The sequence below is a fragment of the Plutella xylostella genome, chromosome 24 (genome assembly GCF_932276165.1).
Source record: "Plutella xylostella chromosome 24, ilPluXylo3.1, whole genome shotgun sequence".
Lineage (NCBI taxonomy): Eukaryota > Metazoa > Arthropoda > Insecta > Lepidoptera > Plutellidae > Plutella > Plutella xylostella.
In genome coordinates, this window is record NC_064004.1 from 617,699 (window position 1) to 644,695 (window position 26,997).

The following is a 26,997-nucleotide window of genomic DNA, read 5'->3' on the forward strand; positions in this document are numbered from 1 at the left end:
AATTGGGAGTTAGTTGTTGTAGTTAGTGGAATGACCGCTAGATATATATTCTATACTGTTGTGTAATAAATAAATCATTCGCTAGATTCGCACTATTTGTCTGATGAAATATTTAGTAAAACGCTCGCTGGACACTGTCCACTATTAAAATTTGTCTGTTGATGTAGTAGGTAAGTGATATGCCTGATAGATGGCACTATCCTAGATTCTAAATCGCAAAAACGGTGCAATTTATGGGTGAAGTACTCGAAAACGTTCTCGGGTGAGCTTGCCTACCCGACGAGGGGAGTCATTGTTCATTGCCTACCCTTCCTGGTGATGATGTTCCACTTCTCTATCTACTCCCGGCTATCTCATCGGGTAGGTAAGCAGCAGCTTACCTACCCGATGAGATACTCATTGTATAGTTGCCTACCCGATGAGATACTCATTGTATAGTTGCCTACCCGATGCGATACTCATTGTATAGTTGCCTACCCGATGAGATACTCATTGTAAAGTTGCCTACCCGATGAGATACTCATTGTACAGTTGCCTACCCGATGAGATACTCATTGTATAGTTGCCTACCCGATGAGATACTCATTGCACAGTTGCCTACCCTTCCTCGTGATGATGTCCCACTTCTCGGGCGTGCACACGATGAGCTGCGTGGCGTCGATCTGCTCCCGCGTGAGCTGGTGGTCGCCTGTCAGCTCGGAGACTTTCATGTTGTACACGGAGAGACGCTTGCTGAAGTTGCCTACCTGTTGAGGGAATGGTTGGGTTATTATTTAAAACGAGCAATGTAGGTTCACTGATTATTACATAATAATATTATCTTGTTTTATTCCACGATAATGGGAATCATAATTCTCGCGAGATTTTACAGGACTAGTAAGTTGTAAGTTGAGCACACATTTGCAAGTAGTCGGAAAATTTGTCTATAGCAACTTGTGTACTCTAATTCCTAACGGTTTGATAGATTTTCAAGCACAGATTTCATTAGGAAGTCATCAATCGAATAAGAGAAACCTATATCACCCTTCTTATTTTATTATGAAAAACGAGTTTCTTAAAATACCATTATACAGTGTTAAATATAAAAACACTCACCATCTCCTGTACAAGAGACCTCATCGGCGCCACATAGATCATCTTGAAGTCATTCGCGTTGACCGTGCCATCGTCGTTCACGTGCTTGCCTACCTCCCGCAGGATGGTAAGCAGGGCTACGTTGGTTTTACCGGCACCGGTAGGCGCGCAGACTAGGAGGTTCTCGTCGGTTTCGAGAGCGGCCTTTGATATGCGGGACTGGGGACGAAATTATTATATAGTTAGCATGGTTGGGTAGAAAAAAGTATGTATTACGCTATGCTTATATAAACCGCGCTGTCTCTGCACAAGTTATAAACCGATCACACTAAAAAATATTAGCTACCATACTTATTAATTGCTTTATAGTTACAACATTATGTTACTAACGTCAATGAATCCATATTTGAATATGTTGTAGAGAAATTAAATTTTACAATTAAATTAAAGTCGTACTTTCGATTCAGAATAGATTATTTATTCAATATCCATAATCAATATTATCTTACTAACTGAAATGATGACATACTGAGTAGTCAATAGACTACCATTGCACGCTACAACTGAACCGTATCTTCCTGTATATTAGAATATCAATTGCACATTTCTACTTTTTTTACTTGTATCTCCTGTAGGTTGGCTGGCAAAAAATGCTTCTAGCATTAAGATAAGCCCACCTTTTGTACACTTATATGTATATCATATTTGTGCAATAAAGTATTAAATAAATAAATATAATTTACTATGTTAGTAAACAACATTACCTGAATCCTGTTCAAAGTCTTGAACCCCTCGAAGGCGGGCTGCACGTACTTAGGCAGCTTGTCCACGGGCACTAATGTCTCGTCATCTTCAAACGGCTTCGGCTTGAGCGCCGGCACGTGGACCTCTTCGTAGCCTGAGAAAGAGTAGACGATTAGAATATGAAATGTCTATACTTATGGTGAGGTGGTGAGGATAAGACATGGGGATTTAAAGTCACTTGTTTGTATTGTATATTATTATGACAATGCAGCCCGCTGCGCTAGGGTATAGTGTGCGATTATACAGGGTGTTGCAAAAGTGGTGTAGTAAGGCGAAAAGCGGTGACTCAGAAGGTCATCCTGAACAGCTTTTGGTCTATGATTTCTACGATCCTCTGAGTCACTCATTTGGCTTTTTCAATACGCTGTTTACAAAGGAATGGAGCTTATGCACTGCGGCCCGTCATAATATGCGCGATTTATTTTTTGTAGCACTTGTGTATAATAATTAGATATATGTAATAAAATATGTTCATATTGTTTTATCTTCCCGCACATTACAGTAGATGAACCTTTTATTAGTTGTACCTTTCCTCTGCTTCCTAAACGACCCTGGGGGCAGCTGACATTTCTTCATCATCAGCCAATAATCATCCACTGCAGGACATAGGCCTCTCCCAAGGAGCGCCACAACACTCGGTCCTCAGCCTTTCTCATCCAACCACTACCCGCCACACGCCTAAGGTCGTCAGTCCAGCGGGCAGGAGGGCGTCCCACGCTGCGTTTGCCTGTTCGTGGTCTCCACTCGAGAACTCGTCTACCCCAACGGTCATCGGTTCTTCGGCAGATAGGACCAGCCCACTGCCACTTCCGCTTGCATATTTTGACAGCTATGTCGGTAACCTTAGTCCTCTGACGGATAACCATGGACATCTTTTATTCGCCATCAAGTGCGCCCCGTGGCTGAACACCAGCTGCTGCAGCTGCAACATCCGGTGTCGCGGGGCGTCTGTAGCTACACTCTAGGGAGGCTCCCTACAATCATGATTGGGTTCTATCTCCTCTCTACTGTGGTGTACTATCCCCACTTTTAGCTCTTATCTCCAATAAAGGATTCTATCTCCACTTTTGGGTCCTTTCTTCCCTTTAGGGTCCTATCTCCTGTTAATTGTACTTTTGGGACCTACCGCCACTTTTGGTGCCTATCTCCACTTTTGGGTCCTATCTCCACTGTTGGGTCCTATCTCCACTTTTGATTACTATCGCGTCTTTTGCGTCCTATTTCCACACTCAGGTCCTAAATCCACATGTTACGTACCTTTCCTCTGCTTCCTAAACGACCCTGGGGGCAGCTGGCACCTCTTATTCGCCATCAAGTGCGCCCCGTGGCTGAACACCAGCTGCTGCAGCTGCAACATCCTGTGTCTGGGGTCGTCGGAGCGGGCGGCGTCGGAGGCCTGGCGGCGAGCCTTGGGGAGGGCCGCTTCTGTTGTCTGTTGAAAAAAGGGGAAATTAAATATACAATTACTTGTCGATAGTCATAATATTACTGACGGCCGACTGGTGTAGTGGTTAGTGACCCTGACTGCTTAGCCGAAGGTTCGATTCCCGGCTGGGGCAGATATTTGTTTACAGACATATATTTGTACTCGGGTCTCGGGTGTTGATATTTATATTTAATATGTATCTATCTATGTATTTGTGTAAATATATCAGCTGTCCGATACCCATAAAACAGGCTCTGCCTAGCTTGGGGTCGGATGGCCGTGTGCGCGATATTCCCAAATTTTATTATTATTAATGCTGAACTAATTTTCATGCACTTCTCTCACCTGTTCGTCCCCGGCGCCCGTGTCCAGCACACTCAGGATCTTCTGTAGATGCGGCTGCTGGGACATCTCCTTGCGGATGGCAGCTCGCTCGCCGTCCGACTGGGCTTGGGCGAGGCGGGTGCAGTAGAGTACTGGGAAGGATAGAATATGGGTTAGGCTGATAATAAATATCTTGTAAGTTTCTATGATGATTTCTAGAGGTTTTGCTGTGTTTGACATTCATTTGATATTACAAAATTTTGTATTATCATCATCTTTAAAGCTACGTATGTTTAACAAATAATTATTTCTAGCTCGCTCGCTGTCTGATTGGGCTTGGGCGAGGCGAGTGCAGTAGAGAACTGGGGAGAAAAAAGAACAGTGTTAAAATCTGTCATATGTTTTTTGTTTTTATATATAAATTGTCTTCATGCTCACACATTTACAAAACAACTCAAAAAAACATCAAAGACGCCCACTGCTAGAGACTTTATTGCCATTTTCCATTGTTTTTCTTATGAAGATGTATAGTGTTTTTTTTAGGTTGACTAACAGTATCTAAATATAACCATTTTAAACCAGTTATAAACGGAGAAAGGTAAAACAATACTGACTTGCCTCACTGAAGCTAAAATTGGTCACTCGGCATTAAATATTAGGGTACAATCCCGCCTAATATCACTCGAGTCGTGTATGAGGCATAGAATATGTCCCCCTTTGTTTTCTGCTCCTGAACCTCCAGCATTTTTTTTCCTTCAGATTCTGCATAATTCCTACAATACAGGTATAAACAAACAAAAACATAACTCACTCATATATCTATTCTTGGTGAGAGTCTTCACCACGTCAAAACAGTCATATCCAAGTAACAACACCAGCCTGTTCTCGAGGTCGCGCTCGTCCGCCGCGTCCGCTAGAGCCTTCAGCACCTGGAAGTGGGGGGTTTTGAGTTAGGACCTTTTATAGGGTAGGGCTTTGGGAAAAGTAGGAGTTTTTGAGTTACGACTTTATACTGGCCAGTCTTGTGACGAAAGTGGGAGTTTTTGAGTTAAGACCTTTTATGGTGTAGTCCAGGGGAAGGAATTATGTATTTTTGGGTTACGATACGACATTATGCATGGTAAGCCAGAGCCTGCATTATGTTCGCGACACTATACAAACCTTTTCATAAGTAACAGTATTCAGTAAGTATATTGAAAAGAAAACAGCTAATAGAAACTAATTTAATCCTTCTATCCTTATATTTTTTGGTCTTGTTGGCCCGTTGTGCCTACTGTATGCCACTGACATGGACCAATTTTCGTCCCGTACGTAATAGTATTCAGCCAGTAAATTATTGAAAGTAAGATATATAGGGTCATGTTACGAGGGTCCTATATCCAATACGTACCCCAATTTTATGGAGCAGTTTCAGTCCCGTAAGTAACAGTATTCAGCCAGTATATTATTGAAACTTATGTAATATTTCTGTCACTTAAAGAATTACAAAATAAAATTAATTAACAAATAAACATGCAAAATAACAAAATACTTCACCTAATCAAAAAGACCTCCTCTTATCGTACCTGGCTCAAAGGTTCCCATAATGCTGGCTGCATTGCCTCGCTGTATGGCTAGGGAGATTCTTTGAGCCAGATACGATCCCGAGCGTCGGTCTTGGCCTCGCTCCCTGAGGCGTCGGCTGAGGCTCGACAAAAACTGTTTTGCCTCAAAACCCCACACTCCCGTTGTTTCGACGGCAAAAGGCACAAATATATAGGTTTTTGATAGCATGCTATATTTGGCATGCTTAGCGGTCGCAGCACTTTCAGCAGCAGACCCAGCGATGCGTTTTGTGCTACCGACATGAGATGCGGCAAAAGTGCTGACGCAAGTCGCATCCCACATTTCCGTGCTTGTATCTCGGCTGTGTGTTATTATGGCCTTCCATAGCGCTGGTTTTCAGGCCCTAGAAACCATGCTCACTAATTTATTACATTATTATTAGTGTTGTTTCTGTGTGTGTTTGAAATAAATGAATTTTCTCTCTTTCTTTTCCTATCTCCACGTACCTCGGTGGACTTGGCCTGCGACAGCATGGCGTCGCTGAAGTGTCGTGATAAGCGCCGCTGCAGCCAGTACGCGTCGATGTCCATCGCGTGGAGCGTGGTGTCGCGGCGCTTCTGGGACTGCTCTTCGGATAGCTGGAATGTGATAAGATATTTTTATATTTTGATTTGATTCAAAGCAGTGTAATAACACTAATAACAGACGATAGATTAGTACATCACATAAAATTAAGCACTGTAAAACTAAACAATCAAATAGTCGATGACAGAAACGAGTCACTAGAGGGCTTCTAGGGTTTGTAGTACATAATAAAATTATTAAATGCAAAAGTAAATACTCCCATATCTTGTACCACCTCGCAAGGGAGGTAGACAGATGTATTTTGACAAGGTATAATAAAGTATGCTTCTTCTTAACATGTCAGTAACAAACACTAGAGCTGGTCTGGGTTTGTCGCCGAGGTGAAAGGATAAGCCAGTCCGAATGGCGTCAGTCTACTGCCCAAGGTGCACCGAACGTATAAAAAGTAACTACAGTCAGGGAGACTACTCCAGCGCAACCCCTTACAATTAATCTGTGCAGTGGCGAAGGGTCCATATACCTTGATTCCCATCAGCGTGCTTTTTGGATTGACTATTTTGATATTGAATATACACCTTAGGCTATTTCATTATATATTTCTTACACACTGACTTCCTACAAAAAAGTAACCTTTCGCCACTGGTGTAGAATTGTAGACAACACTCACATTAGTCTGTATGGCGTTCTTCTCCGCGTCGCTATCGGCGTCCGCGTCGCTGTCCCGCCCGCCCTCGGCGTCGTACCCCCCGCCCCACCCCCCAGCTCCTCTACTAATGAGTCTATCTATACTGTGTATAATGTATTTTTTCTTACTTGACACAGATTTCGAGCAGTGGAGTGTCTTTTTATTTGCATTATAATATAAAAACTAAGCTATAATATAAAACATGATGACAAATCAAATACTTAGAAGCAAAAATGATTGAATTCGTAATTAAACCATTCGTTTTGGCTATAGGTTATTTGTTTAATAGTATTTTGATTAAAAAGACACACAAAGATTGGTTACCTTTTGTGCCAAATAAGAATGAATACAGTATACAATACACACAACACTCACATTAGTCTGTATGGCGTTCTTCTCCGCGTCGCTATCATCGTCCGCGTCGCTGTCCCGCCCGCCCTCGGCGTCGGAGCCGCCCTCGCCGTCTTCTCTCTCCTCCTCGCGCACCTGGGGAAACAGAGAGAGGTAAATTAGAGAGTAATGTAAGAGGGACGGGTAGATTAGAAGATTTAAGACGTGGCGACATCTTTCCTCGTAAACGTCTTCTTCATAGTGTCGCAAGCAAACACAAGAGCTGGTCTGGTGTCTCTTAACATGGTAAGAAAATTCTACAAGACATATCTGACGGATAACACATCGAGAGAAATGAAATTAAATAGATATGGCTTGCCTTGCCCAACCTGTAGTATATAACATCAAGACACCTCCCAATATAGACAATAGACATCAGCCGTAAGTTGCTATGATTTAAATTATGCTGTGTGCATCCCGCGCTATAATATCGCCGTATCTAAGCGTGAGTGATGGCAAAATCCCTTTCTATGCCGCCTTGGCCAACGTAGGTCTTTGGTTCGCTTCTCGTCGACACAATAAGAAGATATATTTTGCTATAGGTACCTCTCCGTAAGCGTCCTCATCGTCTTCTTCCTCACTCTCCTCGAACTGCACGTTGATGCCGTACGTCTCGTCGATCTCGGCGCTCGGCTCGGCCGCCGCCGCCGGGTTGAAGTCCGTTATCTTCTTGCCTGTACAGAGAGAATGTTATATTAATACTCCCTATATGTCCAGCAGTGGATGATTATTGGCTGATGGTGATGATGATAATAACATATATTATTGCTGCAAATCTAGACACAGAGCGAGTCAAGACTTAAAGCCAAGAAGAAAAGAAACTGGACAGCCTCTGCCAACGAAGATTTTACGCGGGATTAGCCCTATTTACAAATATGACTTTAAAAAAGCTACTGATATTATACAGGATGGAATTTTATATTAGCACCCGAAGCACTTTTAATAATGTAGATTGAAAATTTTACTTAATTAAAACATTCCTTTTAAAAGAAACAAAGATACATTTAAAGTATTTTCAAGTTTGCAAAACACTACTCACCCAAGTTCACCAGCAGCGCGAACCTCTCATCAGCGATGGCTCCAAGCAGCTGCTCCACCTCGCGCTTCTTGTCGTGGTCCTTCAGCTTGTCGTTCTTGAGCACCACCAGCACCTACACACAGAGTGATGGTTACTTTACTATGTAATAGAAACTTTACTCAGTAGATAATTTCCATTACCTACAGCTATGGCTATGACAGCAACCCCTGCATGCTAATATAGGTTGTGATTCTACAGCAATCTCAACACACCGATTTTGGACACAAATACTAGGCTATTATAGCGTGCCAGTAAATAAAGGTCTGGCATTGCCACAGTAGATCAGTGGTAGCTTGATGGATAACCAATGCTGATCAGGTACAGTGAAGGTGACTACAGAGAAGCCTATTGTCTGGCATTGAAAGCAAAGGTGATTGTTGGGGTCAAGGCATAGGCCTATCCATCTTTTTCATCCCATCCTCTGCAGTGTTAAAAACTTGGCACTCTTTTTCAAAGTACTTAATAAATCTGGCAAGCATCCATACATATTATTATCCACTAAAGATTCTCCTTCAAATTCAGAGGTTTACTTATAAAAGCATGTAAATGAACAACAATCCATGAAGTCATAAGAAATGGCATTCCATACCCAAGCTGTATAAAGTTAAGACATATTATTATACAATTTAAAAGTTTACACAACCTTCTATATAAAAATGTGAATACTCTTATTTATCTACTAATATTCACTTCTTCTTCTTTATGAGCCCTATAAGGCATAAAACAAAAAACCCACCTCATCACAAGCCCCGCACAAGATATCCCGGGGCTGGTCTCCGAGCGAGGTCTGCATAAACGACAGCAGCAGCTCGTACGCGTGCCTCGTGTTCTGGTTCCTGGGCCGGTACAGCACGCCCGGCGTGTCGTCCGCCCAGGCCATGCGCGCTGACTTGGACTTGGATAGCTCGTAGGAGGCTTCGTCTCGCTTCTGACGCCTGGTGGTGGTGGGTTTAAGATGGTGGTTTTAGTGTGTATGGAAGAAATGGTGTTGTGTTGGTGGTGTAGATTGTATCCCTGTATGTATGAATATATTCTCTTATTTGAACAAACATAGCATTGATTTGATTGATTTGAAAAATAGCTTGATGCTTCCAAGATGGCATATTGTATTATAATCTATATGTTGCCAATATAGATTATAATACATATGCAAGGTAAAAGAGTCAATGATTTACAGCTATAACCAGCACTTGAAGAAAATTTTACCATTTACAGATGAGTCACTCATCAGAGTTACATTAACAAGTGGACCAGAGTCTTCACCAAATCTTGGCATTATAACACATTCACAGCATATTGCTACGAACCAAGGCACATAAGTACTTAGTAGCTCCTTACCATACAACAAAAACACCACAACACCAAAAACAAAACACAACATACTTGGCCTTCCGCTCCTCGGCCTTGTCAGGCTTGGTCCGCTGCGCGCGGTCGCCCATGCGCGTGCCGACGAGCTTCCCCGACAGCGAGAGCACCTCTCCCGTCGCCTCATCACGACCACGGCGCTCTATCAGCCGCACATCAGCTTGAAGGACGAGATTCGAGTTCTGGTGGGGAAATTATAAGGTTGAGATGTGGTTTTAGGTTTGATTGAGGAGGCAAAGGGTGGTGATAGGGTTTGGGAGGTATATTTTAGGGGGTTTTGAAGATATTGCACAATAATTTGGTAGTGAAAAGTGGCGGAGATTTGGAGGGTGAAGTGGTACTTACGGCTTTGTACTCGTACTGCAGCTGTCTGGCAGCAGCATCCGCCATGGTTTATGAGTAAATTAGAACGTTTCTTGATGGTTGATCGTTTATTTTGCTATTTTAACACGGTAAAACTTTGAGCGCAAAACAAAACCGTTTTGTAGGTTATGTTGTTTCGCGTCTTTATTTTTTATGATCTGTGACAGATTTTTATTTTGTCTGTGGATTTTCAAATTATCATTCACTATTCAGTAGCTCTTTTCGTTCATTCAGAGGCCGGTTTTAGATAGCTACGATTTTTTTAATTAAGATCTTTGCATCGATTTGCATTGCCGGACGAAGTCACTTGGCATCTTCTCGTTAGAGAAGTACTAGAATATGTGTATCAGTATTTCACAACCAAGTCTGCAAGGATAATTACCTAGTTAGATTTGACGCCAACTAAGTTTTTTTGACTCAAACTTTTATTGACTGTGGTCAGCAAGTCCCAAGAAGGTAGCAAGCAAAAGAATCCGTAGGAGTTTGCTGCAAAACTCCATAAAAAATTCACGACTGAATTTGTCATACTTACAGTAAAAATGTTGCAACCCAGTAGTTATTAGTATGTTTTGTCCTTTTCAAGTTAACTTTATAATGTAATGTATTTTTATTTAAGTATACGTTAATATTATTATTATTATTACCCTCCTGCTAAATAAATAATTAAAACTAACTTAAAAGAAAATGTTGGCCAGTTCGCCGCCGCTGTCGGGTAGGATACCCAAGACGCTTTGAGTGAGGTAAGAGCCAGCCCTAGTATGTTTTTGTTAATATTTTTGTATTGCGTTAAATATGATTTGGAAATAATTTTTTTTATTATGCACCCAGCATAAAAAAAAAGTTTTTATAACTTGTTGAAAGTGCGTGGTTCAACACAAGAACTAAATCTTGCAAAATGCAAAATGTTGCGTGGTTCAACAATATTCTGTTCACAGATTTTGTCTTGAATTCTTGTGCCTTGAAAGGTTCAAAAGTCACAGTAGGATCTTCATTTTGTTCTTATTTTAAGTTTATTTTATTAATTTTTGTCAAGTTGGTACATAGAAAAAATCAATACAGTGACTGAAATAAAATGATGATAGCCTTCTTGCATTCAACCTTAATTTCATTCATTGTTGAAGAGCGAGAGAAGAAAATAAACAAATAATTTTATTAGCGATATTTGACGTCTCTAAAGATGGCGGCACCATCTAACGGTAGTGGAAATTTAGTGGAAGAATTTGAAGAATCATTTCAGGTAAGAATTCTATGTTTATCTAGAAAGTGTAAAATGCAGAATTACTATTAAATGTATCCGAAAAGAGTATACAAACTTTTTGTATAACCTCACTGTATAGCATAATCTCTGCTGTCAACGGTCAGTGTAGCCAACATTACAAAACGAAAATGATGTTGCCGTACAGTAGAAGCTTCATAATCGAAATCTTTGCGTTTGTTTGCCGCTTCAACGAACAAAACTGGTCTACGTGACAAAGTTTACCCTACGCAGCTTCGACCTGTCAAAGATTTTTTGATGCAAGCGCATCTCGTTTTCGTCGGCCATTTTACTGATAATGTTTTCACGTTATTACGAGAGGTTCTTCTTGTGTTTTCATTAATATTTTGTCAATAAACCCAGTTATTTACCGTGCGATTCCGTGTTAAAGACCAAATATTGACAATGGTGCTATGGAAAGTGTAAACGTAACAGTGCAACTCGAACGATAACAAGTGAAATTGGACCAAAGTTTGTGTGTTTAAAAACACCATGTCTTCAGCCGGAGACGATGGGGGATCCACCGGGGGCGGGATAGCCATACAGACGTTCCGCCCCACATGGGATGAATTCAAGGATTTCAACAAATTCATACAGTATATGGAGTCGAAAGGAGCACATAAAGCTGGTCTTGCAAAAGTGATTCCACCGCCCGAGTGGGTGCCTCGGAAGAAGGGATACGACCTCAACGACCTCGACATCACCATCCCGTCCCCGATCTGCCAGGTGGTGACCGGCAAGCAAGGTTTGTTCCAGCAGATAAACATTCAGAAAAAAGCCATGACTGTGAAGCAATTTTCCGTGATGGCCAACTCTGCCAAGTACTGCACCCCGCGCCACTCCAGCAACGAGGACCTGGAGCGGAAATACTGGAAAAATGTCACCTATGTAGCCCCAATCTACGGAGCCGATGTCAACGGCAGCATCACAGACCCAGATGTAAACGAATGGAACATAAACAGGCTAGGAACTATTCTGGACTATGTGAACACTGATTATGGCATTGAAATTGATGGAGTCAACACCGCTTACCTTTATTTTGGTATGTGGAAGACTACATTTGCGTGGCACACTGAAGATATGGACCTTTACTCGATAAATTACCTACATTTCGGTGATCCCAAGACCTGGTATGCCATCCCACCAGAACACGGAAAGAGATTTGAAAGAATCGCCACAGGATTCTTTCCAACATCAGCAAAGACTTGCGCTGCATTCCTCCGACACAAAATGACACTTATATCTCCACAGTATTTGAAGCAATACTCTGTGCCATACAACAAAATCACTCAAAAGGCTGGGGAATTCATGATCACCTTCCCATATGGCTACCACGCTGGCTTCAACCATGGGTTCAACTGCGCTGAGTCTACAAACTTTGCAGCTCCAAGATGGATAGAGTATGGCAAGAGAGCTATACAATGCACATGCAGCAATGATATGGTTAAGATATCAATGGACACATTTGTGAAAAGATTCCAGCCAGATCGGTACGAGTTATGGCTGAAGGGGCAAGATATTGGCTGCCATCCGGAGCAGCCGGAGCGCATTGTACCCGCACCCCACCCTTCAGGTTCCGACATACTCTGCAATAAGAACAACACTGAATTACCAGACTCCTTCATCGAGGCCGAAGCTGAAGGTTTGAGAAAGAAGAAGAGACATCCTTTACATCTGAAGAGAGCTATGGCCAGCAAAAGCATATCTGAGGGTGCTATAGCTGTGTCAATCCTTGGAGATAATGTCATGGATGATGATGAGATGACGATGGCTGAAGGCGACTTGGACATGATGACATCCATGAAGCGACCAAACATGCCAATAGAAGACTCACAGCTTGATGTGCTCGAAGACATCTGGCTGAAGGGCGATGAGATGGATCCATCTGAAGCCCAGCTACCTGATGTAGGGTACATGGACTCCGACAGAGATTCTGATTATGAGGCTCCAAAGAAAAAAGGCTCAAAGTCAAGGAAGAAAAGAACAAACAGCCTAAAGAAAGAGAGCAAAGGAAAGTCAAAAGTAAAAGAAGAAGATGGTGAACCCGACGATGAACAGACCAGCTCTAGTACTCCTAAGAAGTCCACACCAAAGAAACTTGGAAGTGGTAAGAAAGTCAAGACAAAGAAACTCTCCAGTGAACAGTTGCAGGACCTGGATGCAGTCATTTCCAGCTGGGAGTCTCCAGCACATGATGCTGCTGCACCCGGCGAGGACAAGCCAACCATCCCGCCCGATCCTATTGCAATAGCATCCACAGAACCCGTGCTACCAGAGCTAGTAGTATCTGAGGCTGCGGCGACGCCCAAAAAACGAAAAACTCCCCAAAAGAAAGACCCCAACAAGCCCAAAAAAGAACCAGTCAAAAAGGAGAAGAAAGAGAAAAAAGACACACCACCTAAAGTAAAGAAAGAGCGAGTACCCAAAGAGAAACCAGAAGGCCAGCAGAAAGCGCCACGGAAACCGAAAACACCGAGAAAGGTAACCAACTTTGAATACAACTCACCGCTGAGGCCAATCATGGCGACGGAAACTAAAATGTACAGTCACATGTTGTCACACACAACCTCTAAAGCAAAAGAAGCTCCTCTTACACCAGTTAAACCCCCAACACAGACCCCCACCAGCAGCCCGAGACCTCCCATGCCAGAAATCCTGCTGCCAACCAAGAAATCACCGCCCATCCCTCCTCTAAACAAAACCGCCACTGGCTTCGAAAGCGAATTCCACAAATTCATGGAGACAAAACAAGTAGTCGGTCGAATTCAGACGCCACCTATGATCAAACGGAGCTACCGAAAGGACCCACCGAAAGCGCCCCCAAAACCACAGCTTAAGGCTCCTGAACTCAAACCATTACCAGCTCAGCAAACTGAGCCAGCGGACGACTGGTCGATACCAGTGGGGCAGTATAACGACTCTATATTCATGAACCCTAGCGCCCGTCCCGTGGACTACAGCACGTATCATGCGCTACAGACGGTGGATCGACTGCAGCCTGGCCCTAGTCAAGTCCACAGCATGGAGAATAACGAGGAACAGTGGAATTACTACGACAGAAACGCCGCCCCGGACATGTCGGCACTGCAAAGAGTTCACGCAATGTACGGACAAGCGGCACAAAGTCAGAACCCTTATTACAGAAGTCCGTATACAAACCCATGGATAGGGTACCCTAAATAAGCCAGTATTCCCATCATACTTAGCCATTTTTCTTATTTTATTTGAAGGACTGACTTGATAATTCTTAAAAATGTTAATTTAAAATTCAGCTTTACTTTCTAGGTTAAATGTTAGTGTTAAGATTGGTCACTATGGCTCTTTTCTTGTTTTAATCGTACCTTATATGTGACAATAAGATTCATTCACATACTTTATTTTTAATAGCCCACCTAGATTGATTATGACCCTCATACAATGTGTATAATATATGGACTTCTTGGCATCCAATCCCATTTTTCTCCAAAAGTAGATAGGTACTACTGATCACTAATCATTGCCCATGCACACAAACTTTGGAGTAATGTTAATTGTGTGCACGCTACAATAAATATGGGTTTGCTGGTGTAATATTTCCTAGAATATCACACATAGGCGTTAGGAGTACTAAACAGGCTGTTATAGTGTCTTAGGAGGATTAATTTTATAACTTCATAATTATACCATCATCACCATACTTTCAATAGTTTCTAGAACACAAATAGGTAAAGAGTTGTAAAAAGATAATTTATTGTTTGAATTTTGTGTCTTAGCTTAATAGCAGTCCAATCCGCTAGATTGAAATAAATTATATTGATTGAAGCACACATTGATACTAATTATGTAATTGCTACAGTCAAATATATCCATTTAGCTCCAATTTCTCCATAGTCGGTTAGATCGTTAGACGACCGAATGGCGTAGTGGCACGACCGAATGGCGTAGTGGTTAGTGACCCTGACTACTGAGCCGATGGTCCCGGGTTCGATTCTCGGCTGGGGCATATATTTGGTTTAACACAGATATTTTGTTCTCGGGTCTTGGATGTGCCCGTAAAATGGCAATAGGCCCGCCCCCTATTACATTGGGACTAACATAACACTGGCGAAAAGTGGGTGCAGCAATGCACCTCTGCCTACCCCGCAAGGGAGTACATTAGTACAAGGCGTGTGTGTGTGTGTGTCGGTTAGATCGTAACCAGGGAAAGGTTGATCAATTATACGTCATCTCCATATTAAATTCTTGACGATATGTCAAAAGTCAAGCAATAATCCCTGGTTTTGCCCTAACCCACTATGGAGAAATTATCACATAGAATCTTTATCAAAATAAAGAATAAATGCACTATTGGTACCTTTAGAATTAAATAAATTTCTGTTTTAGTATAAAGAGCATACTCAAATCTAACTATTTTATAGTGCATTTTTTTGAAATCTCTTAAAAGTTAAACAAACTTAGTGTCTTTTTTACTGTAAGTACCTATCTATTTTAAAACTAGGTTGTATATAAAACATTGGAAAAAATAAAATACCTACTTGCTAGCAAAAACGTTTACTAAAGCAAAGAAACCATTTCTTTTAGTTTTCATAATAATAGCTTGATTTTTAAAGACACTAAGATTGTTTAAAGTTTATGCCAAGTATGAAAAAATTCAAAATATAGATATAATTTACTAAGCAAAAACAGCTTCGCAAGCTTACCTACTAGCAATAAATAATATAATTTATTGGAATCTTGAAATACCTAATAGCATATTTATGTAAATTGCATTGTGTATATATAGTTCACCAAAATTATATTAATTTTGCCCTTAGATTTTAGGTACAAACCATACCCACAGATGGATAGTGATTGTAAAAATTGTTGACAATTTTAATTAACATACATAGATAAGTAGATTATTATGTATGTACGTACATAGAAGCCAGAGCCTCTAGTACGGGTTTTGCTATTCACGACAACGAAAAAGTTTACGTTTTCTCCTTTCCACATTGTATGCGAGAAAACGTAAACTTTTATAGTTTTCAGCAAACTATTTAACCTGTACTAGACCCTCAGTAATAATTTACTCCAATGAGCAACAGTAAAATCCAAAATTCTGTATTCGCAAAATAGTCCATCAATAAAACTAGCATTTAGTTCACAAAAATCTTATTTGAAAAAATAAATGTTGCGTGGCTGTTTTATAATATAAGTACCTACAAAGATTTAAAGTTTTCAGTGAGTAACTAATTTACGAATTAGCACATACTTAAATTTTTATTTAAAATAAAAACAAGTACCTACATATAAATTTAGTCCCTATTTGTGTGGTCAAAATTGTTATTTCAAATCTTTAAATTTATTCAAGTGGAAGGTACGGTCATGTGCAGAGAAACCTGACCCCCCTCTCATAGTAACAATGTTTCTGAGAGGGGTCAAATTTATCTGCCTTATACTGTACCTTTCATATACACTCAGAGATAGGTAGTGGATGGATGAGGACAGAGTATTGTTGACCTCGAGACATATAGATTTGAGACAATTTTGACCCTGGCAATTTTTTGTTTTTTCTTGCTACGTGATAAAAGAAGAGTAGGTATATCTATGTATTAAGTATTTAATGATAATTCAAATCTATGAACAGCTATATGTTTGAATTGAATGCGTGTACTTACTTGAAACTGTGAGCTTCCATACAAAAATGTTGACTTTCTTCATAAATATAAACTTGTTGAAATAAATAAATGTTTTTTGTATGGACGATCGTAGTTTTAAAAGAGTTTCTATCGAATGAATGAAATAAATAGTTTGAAGTGTGTTTAATAAGTGTTAAATAAATTTTAAAATTAAACTTATCAACTGTTTTTTGAATTCAGCCCCATTTCCTTTCTTTTTCTTCCTTTCCACAGGGCATCTACAGGCTCATAAGTTAGCAGATATAGGTCAGAACGTCAGTTTCCTAGAGGGTGTTGCTACCTGCCAGTTTCAATAACTCTATCCACCGATGACTGGTAGTTACTTTCATACGATTTTTACAGGTAGATACCGTCGAATGGTAGTTACTTTCGTTGTTGTAACTTTTAATGTATTAAAATAGTACAAAATATAGTACCAGTTATCGGTAGATAGAGATATTGGAACCGGCAATTAATAAAATTACCTGTAGGGGTCAGATATCTCCGTGGCAGACTGTAAATTTTCAGAAGTTAAAACAACGCCATCCACCGGGTATTCTAAGAATCTTAATTATTTATAAACGCTTTATCGTACACATACACAAGAAAACAATACAGAACAGTTACAAATCAAGAGATACAAAGGCGGGCTTATTGCCAAAATCTTCCTACTTATTCAAATTAATGTCAAAACAACGGCATCTTATTTATTTATTTATAAACGCGTTATTGTACATAAACACAAGCAAACAGTGACAAATAAAAAAACACAAAGGCGGGCTTGTTGCCAAAATCTTAAAACATAAATAAAATGTTTTAATAGCGCCACCTACCGGTCTTTCTAAAAATCTTACTACATATACAAATGTCAAAACACTGCCATCCTGCGGCCACTCAAAAACCCATCCTAATAAAAAGTCAAAACAGCGCCATATCCCGGCCACTTAAGAAACTCCCTACAAAGCGCCATCTCCCGGCAGGCGTGCATCAACGTGCTGACGAAGCAGGAGCCGTCCCCGTGCGTGGACAAGGAGGAGGTGGTGGTGGAGGGGGAGCGGCACATCGACCTGGCGGCGGCGCCTCCGACAGACGAGAGAGTCGGCCTCTCTGTCGCGTTAATTATTAATCGCCTGTAGATGTTAGATATACATTATCTTTGTATGTAACTATACAAAATATGTCAAAATAGCGCCGGGGTTTTACCAATCTTATTTATTTATTTATAAACGCTTTATTGCAAACAATTCAGAACAGTAACAAATTAAGAGATACAAAGGCGGGTTGTTGCCAAATCTTCCTACTTATACAAATGTCAAAATAGCGCCATCTACCGGTCTTTCTAAAACTCTTACTACATATACAAATGTCAAAACACCGCCATCTTGCGGCCACTCTAAAAGCCATCCTACTAAAAAGTCAAAACAACGCCATCTACCAGCCACTCTAAAAAACTCGTTCCAAAAATGTCAAAACAGCGCCATCTATTGCCCACTTAAGAAACTCCCTACAAAGCGCCATCTCCCGGCAGGCGTGCATCAACGTGCTGACGAAGCAGGAGCCGTCCCCGTGCGTGGACAAGGAGGAGGTGAAGGTGGGTTCCGCTCATCTCGCATAATCTTTATTGACCAAAACTCATTTCGCATAACTCGTATGGTCTAAACTTTTTTGGCCGAACCATCACTTTGCCAAGACTTATGTGGCATAAGGCTCGTTTCGTCTAAAACTCTTTAGGCACAATCTTTAAACACCTAAGTTTCGTTTGCTCAAATTTATGTTCGTCTATACCTATGTATAATCTTGTTTCTCGTAATGTTATCTTAATAAATAATATATTAAGTACGTAGTAAATGTACAAATTGTGGTATTTTTCTCCGAAAATCACGATATTGTATGATCAAAAAATCGAAAGTTAACGACCAATATAATTATTATACAAACCCCATGAGATCGAAACCTAAAAATAGGTGCGACGACGAGCAAAGCGAGGAGGAGCGTGTTAGGTGCACATGTTCATCAAAACCAAAGCGGAGCGCAGCGAAGCGGAGCGGAGCGTTTTCCAAATAGCGGAAACAATACAAGGCACCAGTTCGCTATGTAGGGAGACGCTCCGTCAAAGTTAAAGCCAAACGAATATTATTACTTTGTATAAACCTAATAAACCTATGCCATCTCTAATATAGCATTATTAGGCTATTCAAGATTTGGCCATACCATTATTAGGCTAAACAATGTTATGCGAAATAACTTTTTACTAAACGAGATTTATGCCATACGATTTTCGGCGTAACGAGACTTTGACCAAACGTTACTATGCAATACGAGATTAGGCAAATAAATCTTATGCCATAAAAGGTAGAACCGGTGAAGGTGGAGGGGGAGCGGCACATCGACCTGGCGGCGGCGCCTCCGACAGACGAGAGAGTCGGCCTCTCTGTCGCGTTAATTATTAATCGCCTGTAGATGTTAGATATACATTATCTTTGTATGTAACTATACAAAATATGTCAAAATAGCGCCGGGGTTTTACCAATCTTATTTATTTATTTATAAACGCTTTATTGCAAACAATTCAGAACAGTAACAAATTAAGAGATACAAAGGCGGGTTGTTGCCAAATCTTCCTACTTATACAAATGTCAAAATAGCGCCATCTACCGGTCTTTCTAAAACTCTTACTACATATACAAATGTCAAAACACCGCCATCTTGCGGCCACTCTAAAAGCCATCCTACTAAAAAGTCAAAACAACGCCATCTACCAGCCACTCTAAAAAACTCGTTCCAAAAATGTCAAAACAGCGCCATCTATTGCCCACTTAAGAAACTCCCTACAAAGCGCCATCTCCCGGCAGGCGTGCATCAACGTGCTGACGAAGCAGGAGCCGTCCCCGTGCGTGGACAAGGAGGAGGTGAAGGTGGAGGGGGAGCGGCACATCGACCTGGCGGCGGCGCCTCCGACAGACGAGAGAGTCGGCCTCTCGTGGCGTTAGTTAGACTAGCTGTAGGCTTTCTAAGAATCTTACTACATATACAAATGTCAAAATAGCGCCATCTACCGGCATTTCTAAAAATCTTTCTATATAAACAAAAGTGAAAACAGCGCCATCTACTTACTTACTACATATAAAAATGTCAAAACAACGCCATATACCGGCATTTCTAAAAATCTTTCTACATATACAAAAGTAAAAACAGCGCCATCTACCGGCATTTTTAAAAATCTTACTAGGTACATATATAAATGTGTAAACAGCGCCATCTTGCGGCCACTCTAAAAACTTTCCTACTAAAAAGTCAAAACAACGCCATCTACCGCCCACTCTAAAAACCCTCCTACACAAAAGTGAAATCAGCGCCATCTATTGCCCACTTAAGAACCTCCCTACAAAGCGCCATTTCCCGGCAGGCGTGCATCAACGTGCTGACGAAGCAGGAGCCGTCCCCGTGCGTGGACAAGGAGGAGGTGAAGGTGGAGGTGGAGAGGTACATCGACCTGGCGAGGCAGATGGAGGCGTTCTTCCTGCAGAAACGGTGAGTGACGCTGAGTTGCAGGAAGGAACATTAAGCTAATGATGGCATAGAAACAGTAGGTCTGCAGCATAGGCACGCCACACGTGGCTACCACTGGCTTACCTAAGTCTAATTTTAGTACTTACTATTAAATTTCTTCTTTACTTGTTGTAGATTCGTAGAAGCGTGACGGAAGTTAAGGTTTCGTTCGGCTCTCATGCGTGAGACCGTGGTTGGTTGAAATCCTGCCATGTACCTACCAATGAATAATTTTCAAAACACTAGTTCACATACTTACCAGAAGGGCCCTAATTATTATCAGCCAATAATCATCCAGTGCTAGACATAGCTCTCGCCCAAAGAGCACTAGTTATAGAACTCTGTCCTCTATCTTCCATTCCACGTCCAACCACTGCCGGCTTCTTTTCAAGCAAGAAGCATAAATTTCGGAATAATAATAACATAACTATTTTCTTTCTCCCAACACTTCAGGTTCCTCCTATCAGCCATGAAGCCTGAACTCCTGGTCAAGGAAGACAACAACGAGCTGAAGTGCGAGCTGCAGCGCAAGGACGAGCTGCTGCGGCGCCACTGCGACAAGATCGGCCAGTGGCAGACGCTGCTGGCCGACCTGCAGGTAAAGGTACCCGTATACGACATATTTCACGATATTATTGTGTATTATATGTATTATGTCAGGATCGAAGGACCAAACAGCTGATTATCGATAAATTTGCTCATAACTTCTGAACGGGTAACCCGATTTTGATGAAACCAGGCTTATTACAATCTTGATTGACAGAGCTTTCGAACAAAAAAATCCGTATCCAAATCGGTCCATCCGTTTCGGAGCTATAGGCCCTAAAACAGACACTACTTTGATTTAGAAAATAAGTGTGACAACACTGCACCACTTTTTAGCTACAACATCCCCATTACCCCCCAAGTCTCCCCAAATCTATCAACCTCTCCCCCCACAGGGGCACACGGTGTACAACAAGTGCCAGCAGGCGGCCGCGCCGGCGATCCAGCAGGCCGCCTCGCCCATGCCTTGTGCCGTGCCGCAGACTGTACAGGTTTGTAGCTTTTTTATTATTATTTTTATAACCGATTGTAAGGATTATCTACCAGAGATGTGGTAGGCTGCATTGCTATGGCTGCGTTTGATATCCAACAATCTTAATTATTGCGATGGTCACCTTGCATAGCATTGGTGGAAAAGGATTTATTTCACATCATCGCAGCATAGATAGCTGCATAGCATCTCTGGTAGTGACCCTTACTTTGGAAGTGTTGAAACGCTAAGCAACTGGAAACCTATAATAACTTTGTTGGTCACAGGACTTCTTGATTACCATTTTTTTGATGAATTTGCTAAAGTTGATCAGAATGACGAGCAGAGTGACCCCATTTTGGATTCCTTTTTACTATTATGTAATACCTGTAGACGTTTATACTTAACTACTATAGCATTATTTGTAACAACATCTCACCATAACAACAACTTTCGTTCCAGGCGCAACAGATGGCGGTGGCGGCGCAGCAAGCGCTGCAGCAGCAGGCCATACAGCAGCAACAGGTACCGCCGCCCGCCTACCCCAACCGACGGTAGCCTCTAGTGTAGGGGAGGGGATAGGGGTGGGGATTGAATAGGGAAGGGCAGAGTAAAGATTAGAAGATTGAAGGCCCCGTTGTGTAAGGGATAGGGTTGGGAAACGAATGGGGAACAAGAGACCATAGATTTAAATATGATTGTCTCTATTGTAACGTACCCCAACCGACACGACGGTAGCCTCGGTTGTTTAGGGGTAAGTTGGGGATTGATTGGGGTATGGTAAAGTTAAGATTAAAATATACCCCCCGCCTACCCCAACCGACGGTAGCCTCGGTGTAGGGGGTCAAAAAATTACTCTGACAAAGCTAAATTAAACCATAAGGTTTAACGTTATAGCTTCTTAAGGTGTACGGCGGTGTACCTCTACCTATGTATTAAGCGTTAAATATTTTAATATTAATATAAATAATTATAAGTAAAAGGTACTTTTGTTTAGTACCTTTTTAGTTACATTTTAAAATTACACTTAAGTTCTTTGCGCAGTTGTTAATTTGTTCCCTAATTTACAGCACTTACAAACTCCGATATTTAAAAGACTAATATCTTTCTTATTTTAAGTAGTTTGGCCTTAACTTATTATTATTTAGCCTTTAATTTGGTTATTTTCTGTAACTTTAATTTTAATTATTTAAATATAATGTGTTAGCACTTATTTTTGTTGTTTTATTTGAATCTAATTTCGTTCTGCTTTATGACTATGAGTGTAAAAGGTACGTAGTTTTTTATTATTATTTTTGCTTTTTAAATCTATATTTTGAGTAGATGTTTGCTTGTTACAAATTGCGATAAGTACATATCAAGAATATAGATGGCGCCACAGTGACCATGTCTTTCAAACTACTCACAAGTACAATACACATAAAATGTTATTATTACTGAATTTACTTTCCCAGTAACACACAGTACAGTCTGGACAAAGAGAGGGGTCATGTATCTTTGCGCTAGACTGTACTAGTTTAAAGTCTGTCTTCTAAAAACAGACTTTTGTGAATATTATCTATTACCAAGTAGGTATTTTCAAGACATGGTCATGGTCACTGCAAGATAATCATGCATGCTTCATAATTATTTAATCACAAATTCCAATCAGCTTACTTACCATCCGCAAATCCTCAAAACCTTGCCACGCTAATATCCCCCTTACTCCCCCCAGTTACAGAACAGTCTGGCGCAAGGTATGTTCCTGGCGGGGGGGCGGGGGGCGTACGGCGCCGCGCTGCAGGGCCCGCTGGCGTATCTGGAGAAAACTGCCACCAACATAGGTAATGAAATAACTAATAGGCAATACAGCCCATATACACTCACGTGCAAAGAGACCGTTCCACTTACAAAATTAAGACTCCAAAAACCCCATTTTTTAAAAACATTTAGGAAATTTGAACAAAACATTTAGGTACTTACGTTTTTAGTTGGTAATATTCTGATGCGCCCTTAAATGAACTTAAATATTGCAAAAGGCGTCGTTCAGTTAGTTTTTCCGTTTAGGACTAATTTGGTAATTTTCTCAATGGAACTTTTTCATTGCTCGTGAATGTATAAAGTCATAAATATTTCTAAACTAGCTAATCCCGCGAGCTTCACTTCGCCTTAAAAAGTTTTCTCGTGGGAAGTCCGCGCCGTAGCCTATGTGTTAATCAAGGGTGTCAGCTAAGTCCATGCCAAATTTCATTAAAATCGGTACTCCTTTTCGGTTTAGAACACCTTTATCACTGAATAAAAATAGGTTTGGTTAGTGACTGCAAAACGGGTCAGATAATCTGACTCAGATTTGGCCATTCTTTTTTATAAACTACCTACCTTGATTGTATAAATATAAGTATGTACCCAAATATAGTATAAATATTGTTTCTCCGCAGACATGGTGGGTCTGGGCGACGGGCGCAGGTGACGCGGCCGCGGCAGGGGCAGGGGCCGCGGCCGCGGGCGTGGACGAGGTAAATATACACACCGCTTTTACTATTTACGCATCTTAAAAGTCTTTTTTTAATCTCAGGTAGGTAATCTCACTAGTTAAAACAGATTCTGAATGGTTCATCAACAGTCGATTGTCCCGCCATCGCCAATAGAATACAAATAAGGTAGTATCTGAGATTAAAAAACAGACTTTACCTTGGTATTGAACTGTATGTGTGTGTATGAAATGAATTAGTTACCTACCTATTTTCAATTTAGTTAAATTATACCACGTGCTCTTACGATGAAGAAAACCATCGTAAGGATGTGCAGAGTTGCAGACCTTCAAACAAGGACCACTGCTAAAAATGCAGTGGTCACTCTATTAAATCCATGGAAGTAATAAGTACTTACGTAAGTTATTACTTCCATGGTTAAATCATTACTAGCGCCATCTATGATAGATAGTATTTTTATCAGCTGTCAGAAAAGCGCCATTTACACGAGCGACGCGAGATTTTTGTATGGTCTAAACTAAACATTGCTTAAGCTGTGCTTTGAACATTGTGTTTGAATAAAATAATAAAAAAAAATACATCTTTCCAGGGCGCGGCGCATCCCCTGAGTACGGCGGCAGCATGACGCCCCCCTAGCCGGACGCGCCGCCCCCCTGGGCCCCCGCCGCCGCCGGATACCCGTACGACCAGTACCCGGACACCCTGTAGATACCCTGTCTGTGCAGTGACACTGTAGAGGGTGTTGCGAGAAGGGTATACTTAGATGAAACCTACTGCAGATACAGTAAAACTATAAAGTCCTGAAAACTGAAGTAAATTCTAACTAATTGTTACAGACCGTATTTTATCGATGTATTTATTTAAGGACAAATCCTTTTAAAAGCCACACCCTAACGGTATTTTATTTTTAAAATGTATGCATATGTAAAGTAAATAACTGGTAATGATAAAAAGTCTTAGCAAAATCGTACTCTTTATTGTCATGACTATAATTATAGTTGGACTGTAACATGCTGCACACTTAGGTTTCGGCTTAGTATACCCTTTTTGCAACACCTGTAGACACGTATACACTTTTGTACAGTCATGGGCTAAGAAACCTGACCCCTCTGAGAGTAAAAATGCAATCTGTGAGGAATGACATTTGTTGTGACAAAAGTGAATACAAGTTTATGCAGGTGATTTTTTATAAAGGTCTTCTCTTACTTGAATAGCACGGTAGCTTACTGAAAAAAAAACTGGCTTGACGCCGTATTTGACTAACTTGACAAATTGTGCTCAATCATAAAAATCTCTAAGTAGTATCATAGTTAGTGTTTTAGGCTAACTAACAGATGGCGCTGATGGAACATAGCCGTTTGAGTTTGTGAAGACCTTTATTCTTACAAAGACAGCTGCTTTTTACACAATTATGTATTTCTATAGTTTAAAATCAAAAGATTTGTAATAACTAATACGTTATTGTGTCGATTAAAAAAACGCCTTTTGAGATAAATACGACATTGATTCAAGCTGTCGGTAGCAGTATACTATTTTAGCGCAACACTCTGGAGCTTATTATACCTAGAGATATACTGATGTATTTCTCGCAACCGAACTATTAAATTTATCTTTAAAGGCCGCATAAAAGGCAGCTGTAAAAAATCCCATATTTCCTTTTCGTAATCTGTATCCAAAAAAACGAAAATGGCGGCCGGGCGTGGGGGGCGATGCATGACCTGTGAACATACGTGCATGTGAGAGTGAAAGCGAGCTTTCAAGTGAGCACGGAAGGACTCAAGTATTTATGATTAAGTATTTAATAATTTAAGGATACAATCAGTTTTATAATAGGTAATAATTAAGTTCAAGTTGTCAGACTATAACATCAGTCTAGCTACCCAAGTGTAAATTCTAACAAAAACAAATAAAAATACAACATAGGTGATAGTAATTATAATAATACATAAAGTCATATTTCTAGCATGTTTTTGTAAATCATGAATTTGCTTATTGGTGTACTATATGTATAAGTAAGTAATAATATTTAAAGGAATTATAGTTAAACTTGGGTTGGCTCCCAATATTAATCATTAATAGGCAGATATTCAACTACTGTCTTATTCTAGAGTCTTTTCAATTCTTCTATACTAACCCCCTTATTCATAAAAAAGTTACTGGACGCTTTAGCTATTGAACTGTTTTGTCACTCTCTGACCAAGAACAATTTGTTCTTTGACAGAGAGTCATTTTTTATGAATAAGGGGGTTAATGTATCTGATGCTATTAATATGTACTTAAATAATCGAATTCTATCTATAATATCTAATCTAGTCTATAATATTTAGGTATGTTAATAAATAAGAAGCTAGTATTAAGGCTACTGCTTATGCTCACCATCACCACTCTTAGAAGTAGCTAGTTATACTTACCTACAGTGTTAAACAACATAATATTATGTAAATTACTTATTCGTAAATAATTTTCCATGCACAAGAATATTAAATATAGGGCTATACTTTATAAAGTATATGTAAAGCTAACTGAAAGATGTACAGTCTGAGTTAAACAAACCTGACCTATCAGAATCAGAATTCATTTATTGAAAAGAGATTACAACATCAATTACAGTGGTCTCAGGTAGCTTTGTCACTCTGAGAGGGGTCAGGTTTCATGGCCCCAGTATGTACTAATATAACTTAATATACTAACCTATAATATAAATGTTACGCTATAATATTTATACGTATATTGTAATTGTACCTCTCTAATGCAAATAATAATTTTATGCAGGAAGATTTAAAAAAGGGTAAGTAGGTACCTTAGGTAAAGAGACGGGCACCTTTGGTTAGCCCATAAAAAATTAAAGACCTAGCTAGACCATAGATGATGTTATGGTGGCGATCACAGAAATGTGGCCACCACAGCGCCCAGTAGGTTCGCTTGTTCAAACGAACTTGAATTATATTAAAATACCTAGTTAAGTATATTAAATTGATAAAATATTATTTTATTCACCCATCTTCCGCCTATTACCTAGTCTTTTATTGGTTAACTGTTTGTGCTGGGGCTTGTTTAAAATTAATTTTGTTGACTATACAAAGTACCTAAATTAAAAAAATGTAATCGTAAATTCCGTGGGTTTTAAAATATCTTTCCAAATATATCATCATCATACTGTACAGGTAGTATTTATTTACTTTTATTTTTCATTAGTAGGTACATAATATACTTACTTATATCTAGTTTCTAACCCATATTAGCGTAGGTCAGTGGTGACCCAAGTTCATTGTAGAATGTGAAAACGCTTACTTTGCTATGTAAACCTGTATTACAGTCAGAGGTGAATAAAACTGACCCCTCACAGAGTGTCAAAATCATGACAATGTGACTTGTGGTCAAGTTTATTTGCCCTTGACTGTACATTTTGTAGGTAAATAAGAAACTATCATA

The 26,997-nt window shown here is 40.3% G+C and overlaps 2 protein-coding genes and 1 long non-coding RNA gene across 3 annotated transcripts in view; 2 read left to right on the forward strand and 1 right to left on the reverse strand.

Annotated features, from left to right (window-relative positions):
• The window catches only part of LOC105381757 (putative U5 small nuclear ribonucleoprotein 200 kDa helicase), a 68,774-nt gene extending 58,952 nt beyond the window's left edge, over nt 1-9,822 (reverse strand). The window contains exons 1-13 of the mRNA XM_048629957.1: nt 9,622-9,822; nt 9,295-9,458; nt 8,648-8,846; nt 7,873-7,984; nt 7,380-7,507; nt 6,819-6,929; nt 5,680-5,811; nt 4,440-4,557; nt 3,641-3,780; nt 3,136-3,310; nt 1,839-1,972; nt 1,096-1,293; nt 602-746 (exon numbers count right to left, since the gene is read on the reverse strand). Of these exons, the coding sequence (XP_048485914.1) occupies nt 602-746; nt 1,096-1,293; nt 1,839-1,972; nt 3,136-3,310; nt 3,641-3,780; nt 4,440-4,557; nt 5,680-5,811; nt 6,819-6,929; nt 7,380-7,507; nt 7,873-7,984; nt 8,648-8,846; nt 9,295-9,458; nt 9,622-9,666 (1,801 nt within the window). The 5' untranslated portion in view covers nt 9,667-9,822. The remainder of the gene's footprint in view (nt 1-601; nt 747-1,095; nt 1,294-1,838; nt 1,973-3,135; nt 3,311-3,640; nt 3,781-4,439; nt 4,558-5,679; nt 5,812-6,818; nt 6,930-7,379; nt 7,508-7,872; nt 7,985-8,647; nt 8,847-9,294; nt 9,459-9,621) is intronic.
• Nucleotides 9,823-10,965: 1,143 nt separating this feature from the next.
• LOC105381747 (lysine-specific demethylase 4C) lies at nt 10,966-21,697 on the forward strand. The gene is made up of 8 exons (XM_048629702.1): nt 10,966-14,074; nt 17,511-17,627; nt 18,059-18,121; nt 19,383-19,499; nt 19,937-20,061; nt 20,533-20,677; nt 21,021-21,116; nt 21,557-21,697. Exons 1-8 carry the CDS (start codon nt 11,387-11,389, stop codon nt 21,650-21,652), a joined length of 3,447 nt encoding a protein of 1,148 aa, XP_048485659.1. The 5' UTR covers nt 10,966-11,386; the 3' UTR covers nt 21,653-21,697.
• Nucleotides 21,698-22,805: 1,108 nt separating this feature from the next.
• On the forward strand, nt 22,806-24,311 carry LOC125490516. Its single transcript, XR_007267724.1, has 3 exons — nt 22,806-22,917; nt 23,512-23,589; nt 24,155-24,311. It is a non-coding gene; the product is annotated as an uncharacterized LOC125490516 (long non-coding RNA).
• Nucleotides 24,312-26,997: the final 2,686 nt, after the last annotated feature.

What these genes read in the sequence shown, in the direction of transcription:
- LOC105381747 (XM_048629702.1), top strand. Translation starts at nt 11,387, where the DNA reads ATGTCTTCAGCCGGAGACGATGGGGGATCCACCGGGGGCGGGATAGCC. An exon ending in CGCTGCTGGCCGACCTGCAG is followed by an intron (nt 20,678 to 21,020) that starts GTAAAGGTACCC and finishes CTCCCCCCACAG; the next exon opens with GGGCACACGGTGTACAACAA. An exon ending in CCGTGCCGCAGACTGTACAG is followed by an intron (nt 21,117 to 21,556) that starts GTTTGTAGCTTT and finishes CTTTCGTTCCAG; the next exon opens with GCGCAACAGATGGCGGTGGC.